This window comes from Pyrus communis, chromosome 12, assembly GCF_963583255.1.
Source record: "Pyrus communis chromosome 12, drPyrComm1.1, whole genome shotgun sequence".
NCBI classification, from domain to species: domain Eukaryota; kingdom Viridiplantae; phylum Streptophyta; class Magnoliopsida; order Rosales; family Rosaceae; genus Pyrus; species Pyrus communis.
Window position 1 is genome coordinate 21,941,666 of NC_084814.1, and position 15,707 is coordinate 21,957,372.

At 39.9% G+C, this 15,707-nt stretch overlaps 2 protein-coding genes across 3 annotated transcripts; one reads left to right on the forward strand and one right to left on the reverse strand.

The window, feature by feature from the left end:
- Window positions 1–772: 772 nt before the first annotated feature.
- Window positions 773–2,590, forward strand: LOC137711605 (uncharacterized). Its single transcript, XM_068450861.1, has 5 exons — window positions 773–1,031; window positions 1,351–1,455; window positions 1,615–1,870; window positions 2,037–2,114; window positions 2,199–2,590. Exons 1-5 carry the CDS (start codon window positions 993–995, stop codon window positions 2,330–2,332), a joined length of 612 nt encoding a protein of 203 aa, XP_068306962.1. The 5' UTR covers window positions 773–992; the 3' UTR covers window positions 2,333–2,590.
- A 7,546-nt stretch (window positions 2,591–10,136) lies between these two features.
- Window positions 10,137–14,228, reverse strand: LOC137711030 (M phase phosphoprotein 10-like). Of its 2 annotated transcripts, none has more exons than XM_068450226.1 (13): window positions 13,550–14,228; window positions 13,375–13,427; window positions 12,916–13,096; window positions 12,692–12,799; window positions 12,445–12,582; window positions 12,055–12,123; window positions 11,909–11,950; window positions 11,705–11,773; window positions 11,428–11,499; window positions 11,278–11,331; window positions 11,009–11,150; window positions 10,535–10,609; window positions 10,137–10,455 (listed from the first exon to the last, which is right to left on the reverse strand). In XM_068450226.1, the coding sequence occupies exons 1-12, from the start codon at window positions 14,198–14,200 to the stop codon at window positions 10,551–10,553; spliced, it is 1,638 nt and encodes a 545-aa protein (XP_068306327.1). In that variant the 5' UTR covers window positions 14,201–14,228; the 3' UTR covers window positions 10,137–10,455; window positions 10,535–10,550. The 2 variants fall into 2 exon arrangements, with proteins under 2 accessions (XP_068306327.1, XP_068306326.1); XM_068450225.1 differs by having other exon boundaries at window positions 12,692–12,802.
- Between the last annotated feature and the right edge of the window lie 1,479 nt (window positions 14,229–15,707).

Genomic DNA, 15,707 nt, shown 5'->3' on the forward strand with positions numbered 1-15,707 from the left:
ATTGCACGAAATGATTCCGATGGGGTTGCTTTATGTTCCAACGTCTTTGCTTGTCCATCACTATGACAAAGAAGGCGTTTTCCCTAACGATAGATAATAAGGTATCATATTAATGCTTTGTTGGAGAATTATATTAATGCTTTTCACTCATGCAAGAGGTATCATATTTTACTGACATAGATAATAAGGTTGATTTAAAGACACGTCATTTTTCAAATTTCTTATTGTTGATTTCGTAGTTTTCATGTGTTATTTCACTGAGTAAGAAACAAGTATTTGACGACGGTTAAATATTACATGTATTCAAAGTTTTCAGTTAAAGAATCACTTATGTTTTTTTTTTGTGAGCATGGTACCTTGAATCCAACATTAAAAAACAACCTGACTTAAAATTTTACCGCATTTTTACTGAATCACTTGTCTTAATTCATGTTTTACAAATGTTGAAAATATGGGTGGTATTTAGCCAACCAAAAATGGCTACTCGATATGGTCTAACATGTCTGATTTTGCAACATAAATAAAACAACAACGTACGGTCCAATTGAATTATTAAACAACAGGTCAAATCCATAACAAATGATAGATAAAATACCGACATATCGTACACATGTCAAGTGTTTGGCGAAACAATGACATGTCGTACGTACAGACCAAGTATTTGCCAAAGGAAAGACAAGTCGTAGCCATGGTGGGGTACAATTTCAAACGACCTGTCGTATATATGTCGATCTTTTTCCACGTGCCACCTGACTGAGCGGGAAGTGAGAATCTGGCGGTGGCGATCAGTACCACCGTCCGCGTTGCCTCCTACCTTTCTGTTTGGCTGCCCAGAAAAAAAAAAAAAAAAAAAAACAGTAACTTTAGCTGTATTCAGCCGTCCTCTCCTCCAAGGAGACAGGAAGAACTCTAACTTTCTCGGAAACCAAACACCCCAGTGTTATAGAAGGTCCTTTTTAGGTGGTTCGTGTGAAGATCATACTATTTGATAAATGGGAGCTCCGGAGGAATCCGAAGACACTGTCTCAAACGTAAAGAGGACCTTCAAAATTTCCAACTTTTTTACTATTCTTATATGATAATTCTCTAAAACTGAATAATTTGGAATAAATACGCCTGCCCAATAAATTTTTAGTTTATACTTCCTTCATTTCTGGGTAAGTTTATGAATTTAGTGTCACTTGTTTAAATTTGGAGAAACTAAAATTTGGGTTTGATTTGTTATACGTTTTTGGAACTTGGGTTTGATTTGTTATGCTTTTCTGGAACTTGGGTTTATTATAAATTGCCCACCATATGTTTGATGAAATTCCTGTTTGAGTGACTATGGCATTGTTTTCTTTGGACTAGCATTCTCCGAAACTAGCAGGAACTGTCAACTGGGGCACGGCAACTGTCATCGGAGTGTTTGCAGGCTTGTTTTATGGTGGTAGCAAGGAAGCAGCTGCATCAGTTGTAAGTTTGTATCTTAAATAACAACGTTCCAAACTGCTTAATTTGGTGCTTTGTAGTTATTCATGACAATGTTTGAACAACTGAGGTGTTTGATTATTATCGTACGCAATCTTCTTAAAAATTGAAACTTGTGAGGACTTTCTGCCTTTGCTTTGGCAGAGCAAAGATGCAGAAGTAATGTTGAAGCTAGGGAGCACGCCAGACAAGCGTGAACAATATCGTCTCATGAGAGATGCAATGGAGAAAAGGTTCATTCGTGTCACTCGGGGCTCGATAGTTGGTGGAGTGCGCCTTGGATTGTTTACTGCTACTTTTTGTGGTATACAGAATCTGCTTGCTGAGAAAAGGGGCAAGCATGATGTTTTCAATGTTGTTGGAGCCGGTTCAGCCACTGCTGCTACGTTCGCTCTAATAAGTATGTATATCTGATCTTTGGGCTTCTTTTCGTTAACTGGTGTCATTGGGCATGTGCCAATGCATCGACTTCCGAAGTGATGCTTATGGCCCTTTCAGAATGTTCGAAGTAATTTGTGAAATGCAATGTTTTCTCGTTATCTAACATTCGGTTTCACTTTAATCAGTGCCTGGATCATTGGCTTGGCGAGCAAGAAACGTGATGCTAGGTGCTACCCTAGGAGCAGTGTTAGGTTTTCCACTAGGTAACACAGTCACCCGTGTAATTTTCCAAGTGTACGTTTAATCGATCATATGTCACTTACATGGGTTGATGCATGTTGTGGCAGGGTGGGCACATTTGAAGCTGGTAGGGAAGGCAAATGAAGGGAATCTGGCTGCACATCCTGATTCAGATCAAAGAGAAGCAAGGAGTGGTGTTGGTGCTGCAATTGAGAGGCTGGAAGATAACTTGAATAAGTAGAACATAAATTTCTGTAAGGCAAGACCTCCCCGTTGTCTGGCGCAAAATGAGAAGGATGAAAATTTCGAGAAAAAACTAGTAAAATGAGCTAAGAACCATGCAGTATTCGTTGTTGCGTTTATTGAGGAATAACAACACTAGGTGAATCTGTTGAAGGTGTTTTCAGTATAAATGTTACAATTTCTAAAGCAGAACATTTTTTTTCTTCGTTAGGAAAACGAACATCAGAATTATCTAAGAATCCGTAATGATATGATAATTGTGAACGTAATCATGGATTTGAGTCGTTGACTTGTGTTTGTTTTGGTTTCGTTTACAACTATGCTCAACAACAACATCAAAGCCTAACCCCCGATGTCGGCTGTATGAATTCTAAAACGCCATTGCTCTCGATTTTATAACTATGCTCAAGAAGAATTAATTAGGTTTATTGATCCTCTTAGCAAATTATTAAATCCTCCTTGCATTAAAGGAATACAGTGAAACTCAAAACAGAAAAAACCTATTGAATTCATAAACATCTGTGATCTCCAAACTCCCTTCCATGCTTGGTCAAATCACCACGCTTGATAAAGGGCGAGCAAATTCTTGGACATTTGTGTTGTTTGAGCTCGTATGTTTCCACCACCTCGACGCTTGCGGAGAGGACAAGACTATCTCAGACGGACAGTCGAAACAACACTAGCCGTATAGACATCACAGGGCTGGCAGACTCTGGGCGGCCCCCCGCACCATCGTCACCATTAGTGTCTTCGTCTTCTGAGGTATACGATTCTTCCTTGAGACCCAAGCCATGGTATACCAGGCACGTAAGGCCATCGCCCAAATGAGTCACAAGAGAGTCCCGTACAGCCTCAAAACGAGGACAGAATATGCCTCGGAGCTCATCTAACACCCAAACCTCCCTTAGGACACCATCGGAGTCCAACTGATAAACAACCTCTGAGCTTAACGAACGCTTGGCAATCAAAAAGGCGTCGTAATAAGCAAAATCAGAAACAGGATAATTAGGAAAACCTCCGACCCCGATCGCTCTTGCATCCTCCCAGTTCTCCTGGATTGTGTCGAAAGTGTAAAAGGAATGGGCTGAACAGGCAGGATCACGAGACATAGATGTTACAACGATCTTATTACCCCAAGACAAGTGTTTATAGATATAAGTAGCGTTTAAAGGACCGCCAATGGAGGGAATGTTCGGCAGAACCCTCCACAACCCAGTGTTGGGATTAAAAACCTCGAAAAGAAGCGGTCATTGTTTTTCCACGACTCTGGTAAACGTCTTGGCGAAGACATAGATTTTGCGGTCAATGTTGATCACAATAGGGTTGATTTTGTGACCCGTCATACTCGGAATGTCGATTTTCTTGCAAACGAAGATGGGATCGATCTCCGGACCATCACCAACCTCGAGCTTACACTTATAAACTTGGAGGTTACCCTACTGCTGTTGCTGCTTCCTAATGCTTTTACCATTCCAGCTGCTACCCTCGAACCATTTACCGCCTAGCATGTATAAACGGTCATCCACCGCCGTATAGGGCAGATCCATCGGCGCTGTTGTATTGCCCTCTGGGAGTCGATACTTGTTCATGACTTGAAACTCGGGCCTCGCCGTAGCCGGCCTTGCAGGAACGACGAGCAATAATCTCCCGATATCGAGACACAATAGCTCCAAATCCATTTGCATAAACAAAAACCAACCCTTATTGTTCTCTTTCTCCTGCACCGCCATCTTCTTCGCAATTTTAATGAAGTTGTGAATTCTGAGCGATATGTTGAGCGACCTAGACCTAGACTCAGTGGCAGTTTGGAGATCAATTTATCATACTAAAGTCCTAGAGCAATCAGGAAATATTTAGGAATCCCTCAATTTCTAGGATTAAGAGGAATGAGATTTCTTCTCCTTATTTCCAAACCCTAGAGCAATTAGGAAACGAAAATTAATGGGAAAAAATAAAAACTTCGTGGTCAATTTTGAAACTTTCTCAAATTGAGGGTCTAAAATGCAGTAAATCTTTTTATTTTTTTTTATAAGATGATATTTAGGTTAGATATTAAACACCCCGTATACACCTTTGTTAATTTTTGTCTATTGATTTTTTTCAATTTAGTCGATGATGGTAAAAAATTGAGATGAGTGTGTGAGAGGTAAAAATAGGTGTGTGAATAGTATCACCAAAAATATAAAGGCTTAGCTTAGGCATGTTATTTTCATACTTTGTTCGATTGCTTCAACATCAAGTTTTCTTTGTTACTAGTGTTCTTTTACTGGTGTTGTGGTTGTAGGTTATGGCGGCACAAGCTTTATTTGGCGGGGCTCCTGCAGGAGAGTTGCAGTATCGAATGGTGCGTAAGGGTAAATCATAGTGGAACCTCAACTTTCTTCATAAACTACCTTTAAGGTGTTGGTTTGTTATATTTCATTGGGTAAATTATATTTGGCACTCTCAAGTTTGAGGGCAATTACAAACCAATACATCATCTTTAAAATATTGCAATCTCATAAACAAACTTACGATTTAGTTGCAATGTTCTTTAAAACATTGCAATCTCATAAACAAACTTACGATTTAGTTGCAATGTGAAACCCCACCCCCATAATTAATTTGTAATTTCATTTTGCCCCTTGAAAGTTTATAAAAATGTGCAATTTGGTCCCTTATCCTATTTTAATCCAGACCCTTTATCTGGATTCTCTTTCTCCCCCGCGCTACCACGCGGCAACCCCCTAACTCCTCTCTATCTCTCTTTCCTTGGATCTCACTCCCTTATTCTCTCTCTCAGCTCTCTAACCCTCTCACTTCCCTCTCTCGCACACCCTCCCAGTTCGACACACGCACGCACGCCGAGGAACACCACCACCCTGACGTCGACAATACCACCACATTCACCATCGTGGACTCTCCCTCTCACTCTCCTTCATCTTCGTGAAGCACAGAACACCTAAAGCTCACTCAAAAACCCCGACGTACCCCGAGGCTTTCGAGCCCAGATCCCGGCCATTTACGGCCCTTCCACGGTGAATCAAAGGTGAAAAAACACTTCCCCTCACCTTGCACTTCATTTTGGTACCTAAATCATAGTCTAAGGAGAAGTGTTGGCGGTGATTGGAGCTCAGAAGGCTCCTGCCTTCTTCCCTAGCGAGATACCCAAAACCTAGGCCCTTTGGGCCTTGCCAAATTCGAGCCCTAGGCCCGTTACCCTTAAAAGCCCAGCCCGTTTCTTTTTTAATTTAAATTGTATTTATTTATTTAAAACCCAAAAACAATCGGGCCAAGCCTAAGTGCCCAACCCAATTGGAAACCTAAAACTCCTTTAGGTCTCAGGCTTTAAGGCCGGTTAGGCTTAGGCCTTCAGGCCTTGGCATCCAGCCCACCTAAAACCTAAACCCAGCCCACCTAAATTCCCTAAGCCCAACCCCAAATGTAACTAAACCCTAAAGCCCAAAACCCATAGAGCCCTAATCGGCCCAACCCAAACCCTAGAACCTAACCCGAATCCAAACCCAGCCCCGTTGACCCAGTTTGACCCTATCCGTTGACCGTTGACTTTGACTTCGGCTTGACTTTTCTGGTTTCGTCTGGAACCCCTCCTAGGTTAATTTCGATGTCTTGGACTCGTTTTTTATGTCCGTTTTCCCAAATTCAACCGTTTGAATATAGTTTTAATAATTGTAACCTTTATGTGCTTAGGTGCAATTACTAGTGGCAATTCCGTTATTCCTATTTCATACGGCTCATCTACGACGGAATATCTGTGAGTGGACCCCTTCTAAAAATGAACGTTTTATTAGTAGAAATGCATACATGAAAAGCATGGTTTACTGAATATGTTTTGTGAACGTTTTATGAGAAATTGATTATCATGTTATACTGAGCTTATTTTGGAATACCATATTTTCTATAAAACCCATGTTCTTGTAGGGTATTTGATGGATGACGATATACTATTTAGAACATGTTTTCACACACTTCCTTATAGTATAGATGATGGATGACTTTATACTATGAAGTTTCCTTTGAGATATATGTACCTATGTTTGGAAAGATTATGTTCAATGGTTTTGTTCTTACCTAGCGGTCCCTATTTCGGCTGCGGGCGAGGTTTACGATGTTGGCATAAGGTCAGGAGAAATAATCTCTAGCTACGGGCTGAGAGACACGGAGCTGGCATAGGGCCTGAAGAAATTTCCTCTGGCTATGGCGCAGGGACGGGAAGCGGGCATAGGGCCTGGAGTGAAACTGGACATTCACTAGTGATTTACACTATATACAAGATATGCTTTATGAGATGTTTTATGTCATGCTAGGGTTTTTAGAAAAACTTACCACATATTATGCTATATTAGTTTTCATAAAACTTTGGGGGTTAGTATGTTGATAATTGTTTTATTATATATGATATCAACTTGGTCCATTCATGTTTGTTTTGCGCCCCCTTAGGATTTAGAAAAAACTCATCATCAATCTACTTGTAAGCCCAAGGTTTTTTGGTTCCCTTCTCTCAATACAAAATAAATTAGTTTTTTTCGTGACTAAATTATTGAGTTCAAAGTGATTTTCTAAAGTATAACTTTATCGAAGTCTTACATATGATAGCAAATAATTTTTCTTATATGAAGTTATGTCGCCCCAGACCTCAAAAGTCTCATAACAGCCCTCCTCATACTCTTGCTAGCTCGAAACACTACGCTATCCATGTTCCGGCTCATCCATATGCTCATGCTCATCCTTTTCATATCCCCAAAACCTGTAATAAACCATCATACCATCCTTTTACAGGAAATCTTTGGATATCAGTTCGAAGAAAGCGGGTGGGATTGGGCCAAAAGTTTCTTTAGCCTTTCTTTTCCCATCGTGGGTCCAAATAAATTCAGCCCATAATACAAAGCCCAATAAAAAGCCCATACTCCCACAAAACACCGCAGCCGATAGAAAAACACAATTGTCCGTATCAACAAATCTCCCCTCGCAAAGTTTCAGACTTATTCTCTTTCCTTTCCTTCCGAAATACAATCATTCATAAAAGCAAGCTGCTTTGGGAGGAGCAAAAGCCCACCTTAGCTCTCTGCTGCCATCACTATTTCCATCGTCTCCTGTAAGTTGTTTCTTGATCAAAATCTCACAATTTTAATTGTTAATTACAAGCTTTTTATTCAGTTTTTGTTGATTATTTTTCCATTTTTTCACTGTTTCTGGTTTTTTTTTTCCTTCCTTACTGCTAAGTGATTCAGTTGGAGGATGGAGGACAAAGAGCAGAACCCAGTGCCATTTCTCTCACTCACACACTCTCTCTCTCTCTCTCTCTTTTATTTTCTCAAATTTCTGTTTTCTAATTGCTCTAGGGTTTGGAAATTCCTAAATATTTCCTGATTGCTCTAGAACTTTTGTATTATAAATCAATCTCCAAATTGCCGTTGGGTCTAGGTCTAGATCGCTCAGAATTCACAGGTTCATTAAAATTGCGAAGAAGATGGTGGTGCAGGAGAACAATGAGGGCTGTTTTTGTTTATGCAGATGGATTTGGAGCCATTGCATCTCGATATCGGGAGATTATTGCATGTTGTTCCTGCAATATCGGCTACGGCGAGGCCCAAGTTTCAAGTCGTGAACAAGTATCGACTCCCTGATGGCAGTACAACAGCGCCGATGGATCGGGCCTATATGACGGTGGATGACCATTTATACATGCTAGGCAGTAAATGTTTTAACGGTAGCAGCTGGAACCATAAAAGCACTGGGAAGTAGCAGCAGCAGTGGGGTAACCTCCAAGTTTATGAGTGTGAGCTCGAGGTCGGTGATGGTTCGAAAACCGATCATGTCCTCCTTTGCAAGAGAAACGACATTCCAAGTATGACGGGTCACAAAATCAACCCTTTTGTAATCAACATTGACTGCAAAATCTATGTTTTGGCCAAGACGTTTATCGAAGTCGTGGAAGAACACTGGTTGCTCTCTTTTCGAGGTTTTTGATCCCGACATTAGGTTGTGGAGGGTTATGCCGAACATTCCCTCCATTGGAAGAATCGTATACCTAAGAAGACGAAGACACTAATGGCAAAGATGGTGTAGAGGGCCGCCTAGAATTTGCTGGCCCTGTGATGTATGTACGAGTAGTGTTGTTTCGACTGTTCGTCTTAGATAATCTTGTCCTCTCCGTTAGCATCGAGGTGGTGGAAACATATGAGCTTAAACAACACAAATGTCCACATATGGGTTGAACAGGCATGGCACGAGACATGGATGTTACAACAATCTTGTTGCCCTAAGAAAAGTGTTTATAGATATAGGTAGCGTTTAAAGGACCGCCAATGGAGGGAATGTTCGGCAGAACCCTCCACGACCCAGTGTCGGGATCAAAAACCTTGAAAAAGGCAACTAGTGTTCTTCCACGACTCTGGTAAACGTCCTGGCCAAGACATAGATTTTGTGGTCAATGTTGATCACAATAGGGTTGATTTTGTGATCCGTCATACTCAAAATGTCGTTTCTCTTGCAAACAAGGAAGGGATTAGTCTCTGGACCATCACCAACCTCAAGCGTACACTCATAAACTTCGAGGTTACCCCACTGCTACTGCTTCCCTGTGCTTTTACCGTTCTAGCTGCTACCCTTGAACCATTTACCGCCTAGCATGTATAAACGGTCATCCACTGCTGTATAAGCCAAGTCCATCGGCGCTGTTGTACTACCATCTGGGAGTCGATACTTGTTCACAACTTGAAACTCAGGCCTCACCGTAGCCGACCTTGCAGGAACGACAGGCAATAATCTCCCAATATCGAAATGCAGTAGCTCCAAATCCATCTACATAAACAAAAACCAGCCTTCATTGTTCTCCTGCACCGTCATCTTCTTCACAATTTTAATGAACCTGTGAATTCTGAGTGATCTAGAGCTAGACCCAACGGCAGTTTGGAGATTGATTTATAATACTAAGGTCCTAGAGCAATCAGGAAATATTTAGGAATTTCCAAACCTTAGAGCAATTAGGAAATGGAAATTAATGGAAAAATAAAAAATAAAAAATTCATGGTCAATTTTGAAACATTCTCAAATTGAGGGTGTAAAATGCAGTCAATCTTTTATTTTCTTATACGATGATACTTAGGTTAGATGTTGAACTCCCCGTATACATCCTTGTTAATTTTTGTCTATGATCTTCAATTCAGTCGATGTTAGTCGAAAATTGAGAAATAAAAGTGGGCGTGTGAATTGCCACCAAGAATATTGAGGGTGTAAAATGCAGTAAATCTTTTTATTTTCTTATACGATGATACTTAGGTTAGATTTTGAACTCCCCGTATACATCCTTGGTAATTTTTGTCTATGATCTTCAATTCAATCGATGACAGTCGAAAATTGAGAAGTAAAAGTGAGCGTGTGAATAGCACCACCAAGAATATAGTAAAGGCTTAGCTTAGGCATGTTATTTTCATACTTTGCTTCAACATCAAGTTCTCTTTGTTACTAGCGCTCTTTTACCGGGATTTCAAGGTTATGGTGGCATAGGCTTCAGTTGGCAGGGCTCCTGACGCTCTAGTTTGAATGGTGCACAAGGGGCTGCAGCTCTAACACTAGAAGAGACGGTTGGGGTGCCCTATGATGCCGTCAAACAAGTGAAGGGCAAGACTTGAGCGATTTAAACCCGTCCTCGGAGACACAAAATCCAGGCTATACGAATTTAAACCATTCTTAGAAGGGATAGAGATCTTTCGCACGGAACTGAATCTGTAAGATGAGGAACCGAATCTCAAACGTCGGGACCAAGAGCTTGAACAACTCAAAGGCAGGTAAGCTGTATATGTAAAGTACAAAGCTTTAATTACCTAATGCAATATTCTTCGTAAAATTGATTTATGTCCCGATTTCTTCAACATGGAAAGTCTAAACTACAATTTTGTACTCTGAGCTATTTTAGATCCGATGCAATCCACCCAAACCGAATTCGGCAACATAGAAATTGTTTAGCAGATGGGTAGTCGTTACAACCAGAGAACTCAAGACGAAGTTTTCGCTCACTCCTCCTAACCCTTGTCTTCTTTCTTTTCCTTTCTAATCAATCAATGAGTCGCAACCACGGCGTGGGTTGAGTTAACCACCATTTCCCTTATCCTTCCTTGGCTGCAATATACAGAACGGTTAGAGCCGAAAAAGCAACAAGAAAACTACAAAAGCAATTTCATTCGTTTGTTGAGAACACCTTGCTGTATAACGGCTTATTTCACATCGTCTAGGCTGCCCCGGGGCTTCTTCATCGCCCTCTTTACTTCCCTAGCTGTAATATTGTCCACAATTAAAGGTGAATATTGGTAACAAAAGTGGGATGAACAAGAAGATATACATTACAAGAGTAAAATAATTGCTACAACACATCCAACTGGAAAACAATCCTAGACATAATTTCCCACAGTAATTCACTTGACCAGATGATTATTCAGTTTGTGTGGAACTAAGCTATCATCTGGCCAAAAGAGTCGAATGTTCCTAACCACTAGTACCCCTAGGATACGCATGGGGACGCTAGTGGTTCCAAAACTACCCCTTTCGTGGTGCATGCCTAGGTTTGAGCTCCCGTAAGGCCATAACTCTTACTTATCACCCCTTTTTCTCCCCATAAAACAGAAGAAGAAAAGAAAAGAGAGAGGGTAATCTAACTTTTGCTGTCCAAGCTTACCCTTAAATTTCCTTTTCTTGTTAGCTCTCCTCCGCTTTCTCTCTGCCTGTGTAAGCTCTGCTTCTTCTTTGATGTCGCCTTTGCCGGAAAACACTTCCTCAGGAGCTAGCATTGCTGCATCGGACACGGCCACAGGTGCAATCTGCCCAATGAAGAGACATCACACACTTCAGTTATGATTGTCAACTTCATAGCAGAAAAAGTAGTACTTTCAAGGGATTCATGAGAACTTTTTTTTTTTTATAAAGAAACTGTAGAGTTCACATTACCTCTTCCATTGCTAGAGCAGGGACATTGGCTTGTACCGACATATCCTCGACAACCTATGCCACATAGCGTATATCAAGCCTGGCAATTAACAAACTACAAAAGTATACAATGCATGCATATAATATAAATTTTATGACTCAGAAGCATACAGGTTTTGGACTGAAGTGGAAATGAGAGAGCGCATCCAACTTCAAGCAAAGTTTCTTGAACAGCTTGCTTGCCTGATAAAAGATAATGACCACAAGGTTAGTGAATTAGCATCTTTAGGAACAGAGAAGGATACAAAATGTAGAACAAAATCTCAAAGTATACTCATACAAACACCATATATTAGTATACACACGTGTGCATACAAGGAAATTAATTTTCAACTATTAACACAAATGAAACAGCAAAAGATAGGAGAACAAAGATAAAAGCATGCACCTCGTCCTTCTGTTTGTCTGTTAATGACAATGGAGCAGAAGCCAAATTCGTCTTTTGAACATACTCTTCCTGCAGAAAATTGACAAACAAAGGATTGTTATGTATCTCAATTAGATGCACAGAAATCCAGCTTAAGGAGATCAAAATTTGGAAGCATGTTGGGCAGCTTATCAAGTGATGCATTTTGCATCAGGAGAACCAGACCTCATAGACGTCAGCTAGACCCTTCTTGCTCTTATTCTCGTCCTATACATTAAACAAAAAGGATCAGACAAACTGAACAAGTTGCTTCATTTAAGAAACAATGGATCGAAATTAGAATGCAAATATAGCAAAAGAATAATGCTGACCAACTCTTTAAGTTCTCTTGGTGCTTTAGAGGGTAAAGTAGGAGCCTTTTGAACATCATCAAATCGCCCCTATAAAAGATATTAAGTGCAGATTTAGAACTGGTTGTATTCTACACACACACACACACATATTAGAAGAAACAAGCAACAATATAAATCAAATGGTGACAGAAGGAATAAAAATTGCCTGCAAATAAAACGTGAGTATTAATTTCTTTTCTGACATATAGGGATCCATATAAACTGTGGAAAAGTTTCCAGTAAAGGTGATTGATCAAAATGCGATTCATAAAAAAATAGCTAACTTTGAGTTTGAACAGAACATTTTAGATAAGAAAATATGATAAACAAACAAATCCCCGGAATGCATTCACTAAAGATGTTATTTACCTCTTCGATCCTTTTCTTGATTATATCCTCAATTGATGTTGTAACCTCCTCTGTGATTACAGGGGGAGGTCTAACATTGTGCTCAAAATCCAGATCAACTTCTAGCGCACTGTTCTTTGGCCTTGTCGCTGCAGTTACCTGTTTCCCAAAGCCACAATTGTTATATGTAATTCACTTAAAGATACATGGTATCATGACATAACTAAAATGACTATTGTCCAGCAAAAAAAGAACTTCAGAAACTTACCTCTCCCTGCATGATCCAGCTTTTTGGCTCCAAATTTGCTTTTTCCATCTCTTCTATTTGGGATTGAAGCTTCTTAAGCTTCTTTTCATGGGTCGAAAGAGTTGTTTGCTTCTATATTAAAAATATGAAAATAAATGAAATGAAACTCCTTTTGAAAATATGAAGAATCTACAACTGCAAGACCATGCTCCCAAATTCCGTTACACTACATGGTTTGCAAGTACCTTCTCATCTTCTTGTTCATCTTCATCTCCTTCTTCTTGATCATCTTCATCTTGATCATCTTCCTCCTCGTCTTGTTCATCTTCTTCTCCGTCGTTTGTCCCCAAATCTTCTGATTCATCAATCAATTTTGATCTTCGTGTAGAACGCTTTTCCTTTTTTCCTCCATAGAAGTCTTCATATCTGTCGCACACAAGCAAAAGTTAAGCTTAAGCATATGCTAATGGATACATGAACTCCCACAATACATATCCACAGATGAATAACATATAATGGATGCACAGACAACTGATTAAAACGAAATATACACCATATACGGTATATGGTATACGTATACCCGATGAACAAATGCAGATGAACCCTAAATTTGCAATGGATTGATCCATAGTCATATAATCAACAATGGTACAATAAACATAGAAACGAAAACCAAGCAGTTCGACAAATGATAAATGTAGCACCTTGCAAACTTGTCTTCGTCATCCTCATCACCGTCAATGTCTAAGTCTCCAAGCTAAAATGACGAAATGAATCGAGTTAGAAACCCAAAAAAGACAAAAGCTTTCAAAATCAGCAAAATTCTCAGACCAAAAACCATACAAACTATCCAACATAAAAATTCGAGCATATCCTCACCCCCTCATCTTCTTCATCCTCCTCCTCCTCCTCGTCATCCCTTCTCTTCTTTTTCTTGTTATCAGTCTTATCTAGCCCATATTCCCTTGCTTCACTTTCCTCCAAAGACTTCTTCAAATCCTTTATCTTGAAAAACCCGTCCTCTATCGCGTTATTATCCTCCCCTTCACTTTCACTTTCCTCTCTCTCCTCTTCTTCCTCTCCATCTTTCTCCTCACTATCACTCCCTTCACCTTCTTCCTCCTCCTCCTCCTCGTCACTGTCGTCGTCAAATCCATTCAATTCCTCGTCAAAGCTCCCAATTTTAGCCTTCAAACCCTGGCTCTGAGCTTCCAGAACCTTCTCCTCCCCTTCCACGACCACCTTCAGCGTCTTAATCTCCTCCGGGTTCTTCTCAAACCGCTTCAAATCGCGGCGGAGGGTCGAGATGAGGGGCTGAGATTGGAGGTCGATTTGCTGCCATATCTGCTCGGCGTCGAATCCGTCGACCAGGAGCTGGTCAAACGGCGACTTGGGCGTGAACGGCCTGATGGAGGAGAAGATGCCCTGCAGGGCGGCTCGAGCCGTTTGAGAGAGGGCGGGGTTCGGCGCAAGTAGCTGCGTCGGTTCTGTGGCTTTCAGCGAATTCAGGGCATCGCTATTGAACGCCATGGATGGAGCGAAAATGCGAGCTTCTGGATTTGTGCTCTGTTTCTGAAAACCGGTTAGGGGTTTAGGGTTTTAGGAAAGCATCCTCTCCGGATCTATTCCACAAAGCAACGGATCCAAGCCTTTGAAATTTAATCCAAGGATTAAAATTATTATAACTTTTAAAATGACCCGTTGGATCAAATTTCAAGGGCCGGATCCCTTAATTTGGTGAATTTAGTAGAATAAATCCGGAGAATATCCCTTTCCGAGTTTTAGATGGGAGGGAGTCGCTATTGTCTACATGTCGATATTTAATTCACCAGAATTTGTGATAAATTTCTTTTTTATGTTAGTAATACTGAAATACTGAAAAAATACAGTAAAAAAAAAAGATATAAATAATATTTTGATTTAGTAGTATTTCTCTTATCAGTGCGATTTTAAGGTTGTTTCTTTTGAGAAGTAATATGCACAACCAATCACTCACACTGACACAAGTGAGTGACTTCCTTACGATGCAATGAATCATTTCCGACCATCAATGCAAGTGAATCTTATTACTTGTTATTAAGGCCAAGTTATCACGTTCACGTGACGATTTGCCTTCTCTAGTGAGGAGTTCTGAGTTCAACTGGTGCAAATAATTAAGAGTAAATTGTAGCAATAGTCTATCAACTAAAAATCCATTATTGGTCCCTCAACTTATCAAAACGTGCAGCTATGGTCTCTCAACTGAAAATTCATTATCATTGGTCCCTTAACTTTAATCTAATTAGAGAAATGGTCACTCAACTTTAAATCAATTGGAGCAATAATCCCTCAAACTTTAACTCAATTGTAGCAATGATCCTTTCAACATAACTCAGTTTGACAAAATTTTGACGAAGTTGGCAAAAAGAACCATAGCTACACGTTTTGATTAGTTGAGGGACTCCAATTGTAGCAATGGTCCTTCCAACGTAACTTATTTTGACAAAATTATGACGAAAATGACCATAGCTACAAATTTTGATGAGTTGAGAGACCAATGGTAATGAATTTTTAATACCATTACTCCAATTTAATTAAAGTTGAAGGATCATTGCTACAATTTACTCAATAATTAAGGGATGCATACTACTAACTAAAAAATATATAAGTTTACCTATCTAGCAACTTTCATCCAAAAAAAAAGAAGAAATTTACCAAATGGTATTTTTTTATTTTTGTCAAACAGCCCAAAACAAAAGCACAAAAAGAAACTATCCGGAGGGTTCTCAGTCTCGATACAACACAAAAATCATCTAGCAAAACCGAGTGGACAACAAGAGTGGGTGCTCAAATCAGTTACAACCAAGGTCAAAAGAGAGAATCAATTTTTTTTTTTTAAATAACCGATATTATCCACATTAAAAGAAAATGGATGAGCTTCACCTTACAATTAGCTAGCAATAATATGATTCAAATTCGTCTTTAGCGATATCGAACCTAACTATTAGTTACCATGTTTTTCTCCCTGTAGATATGTTGAAACTTCAAATGCTCACTG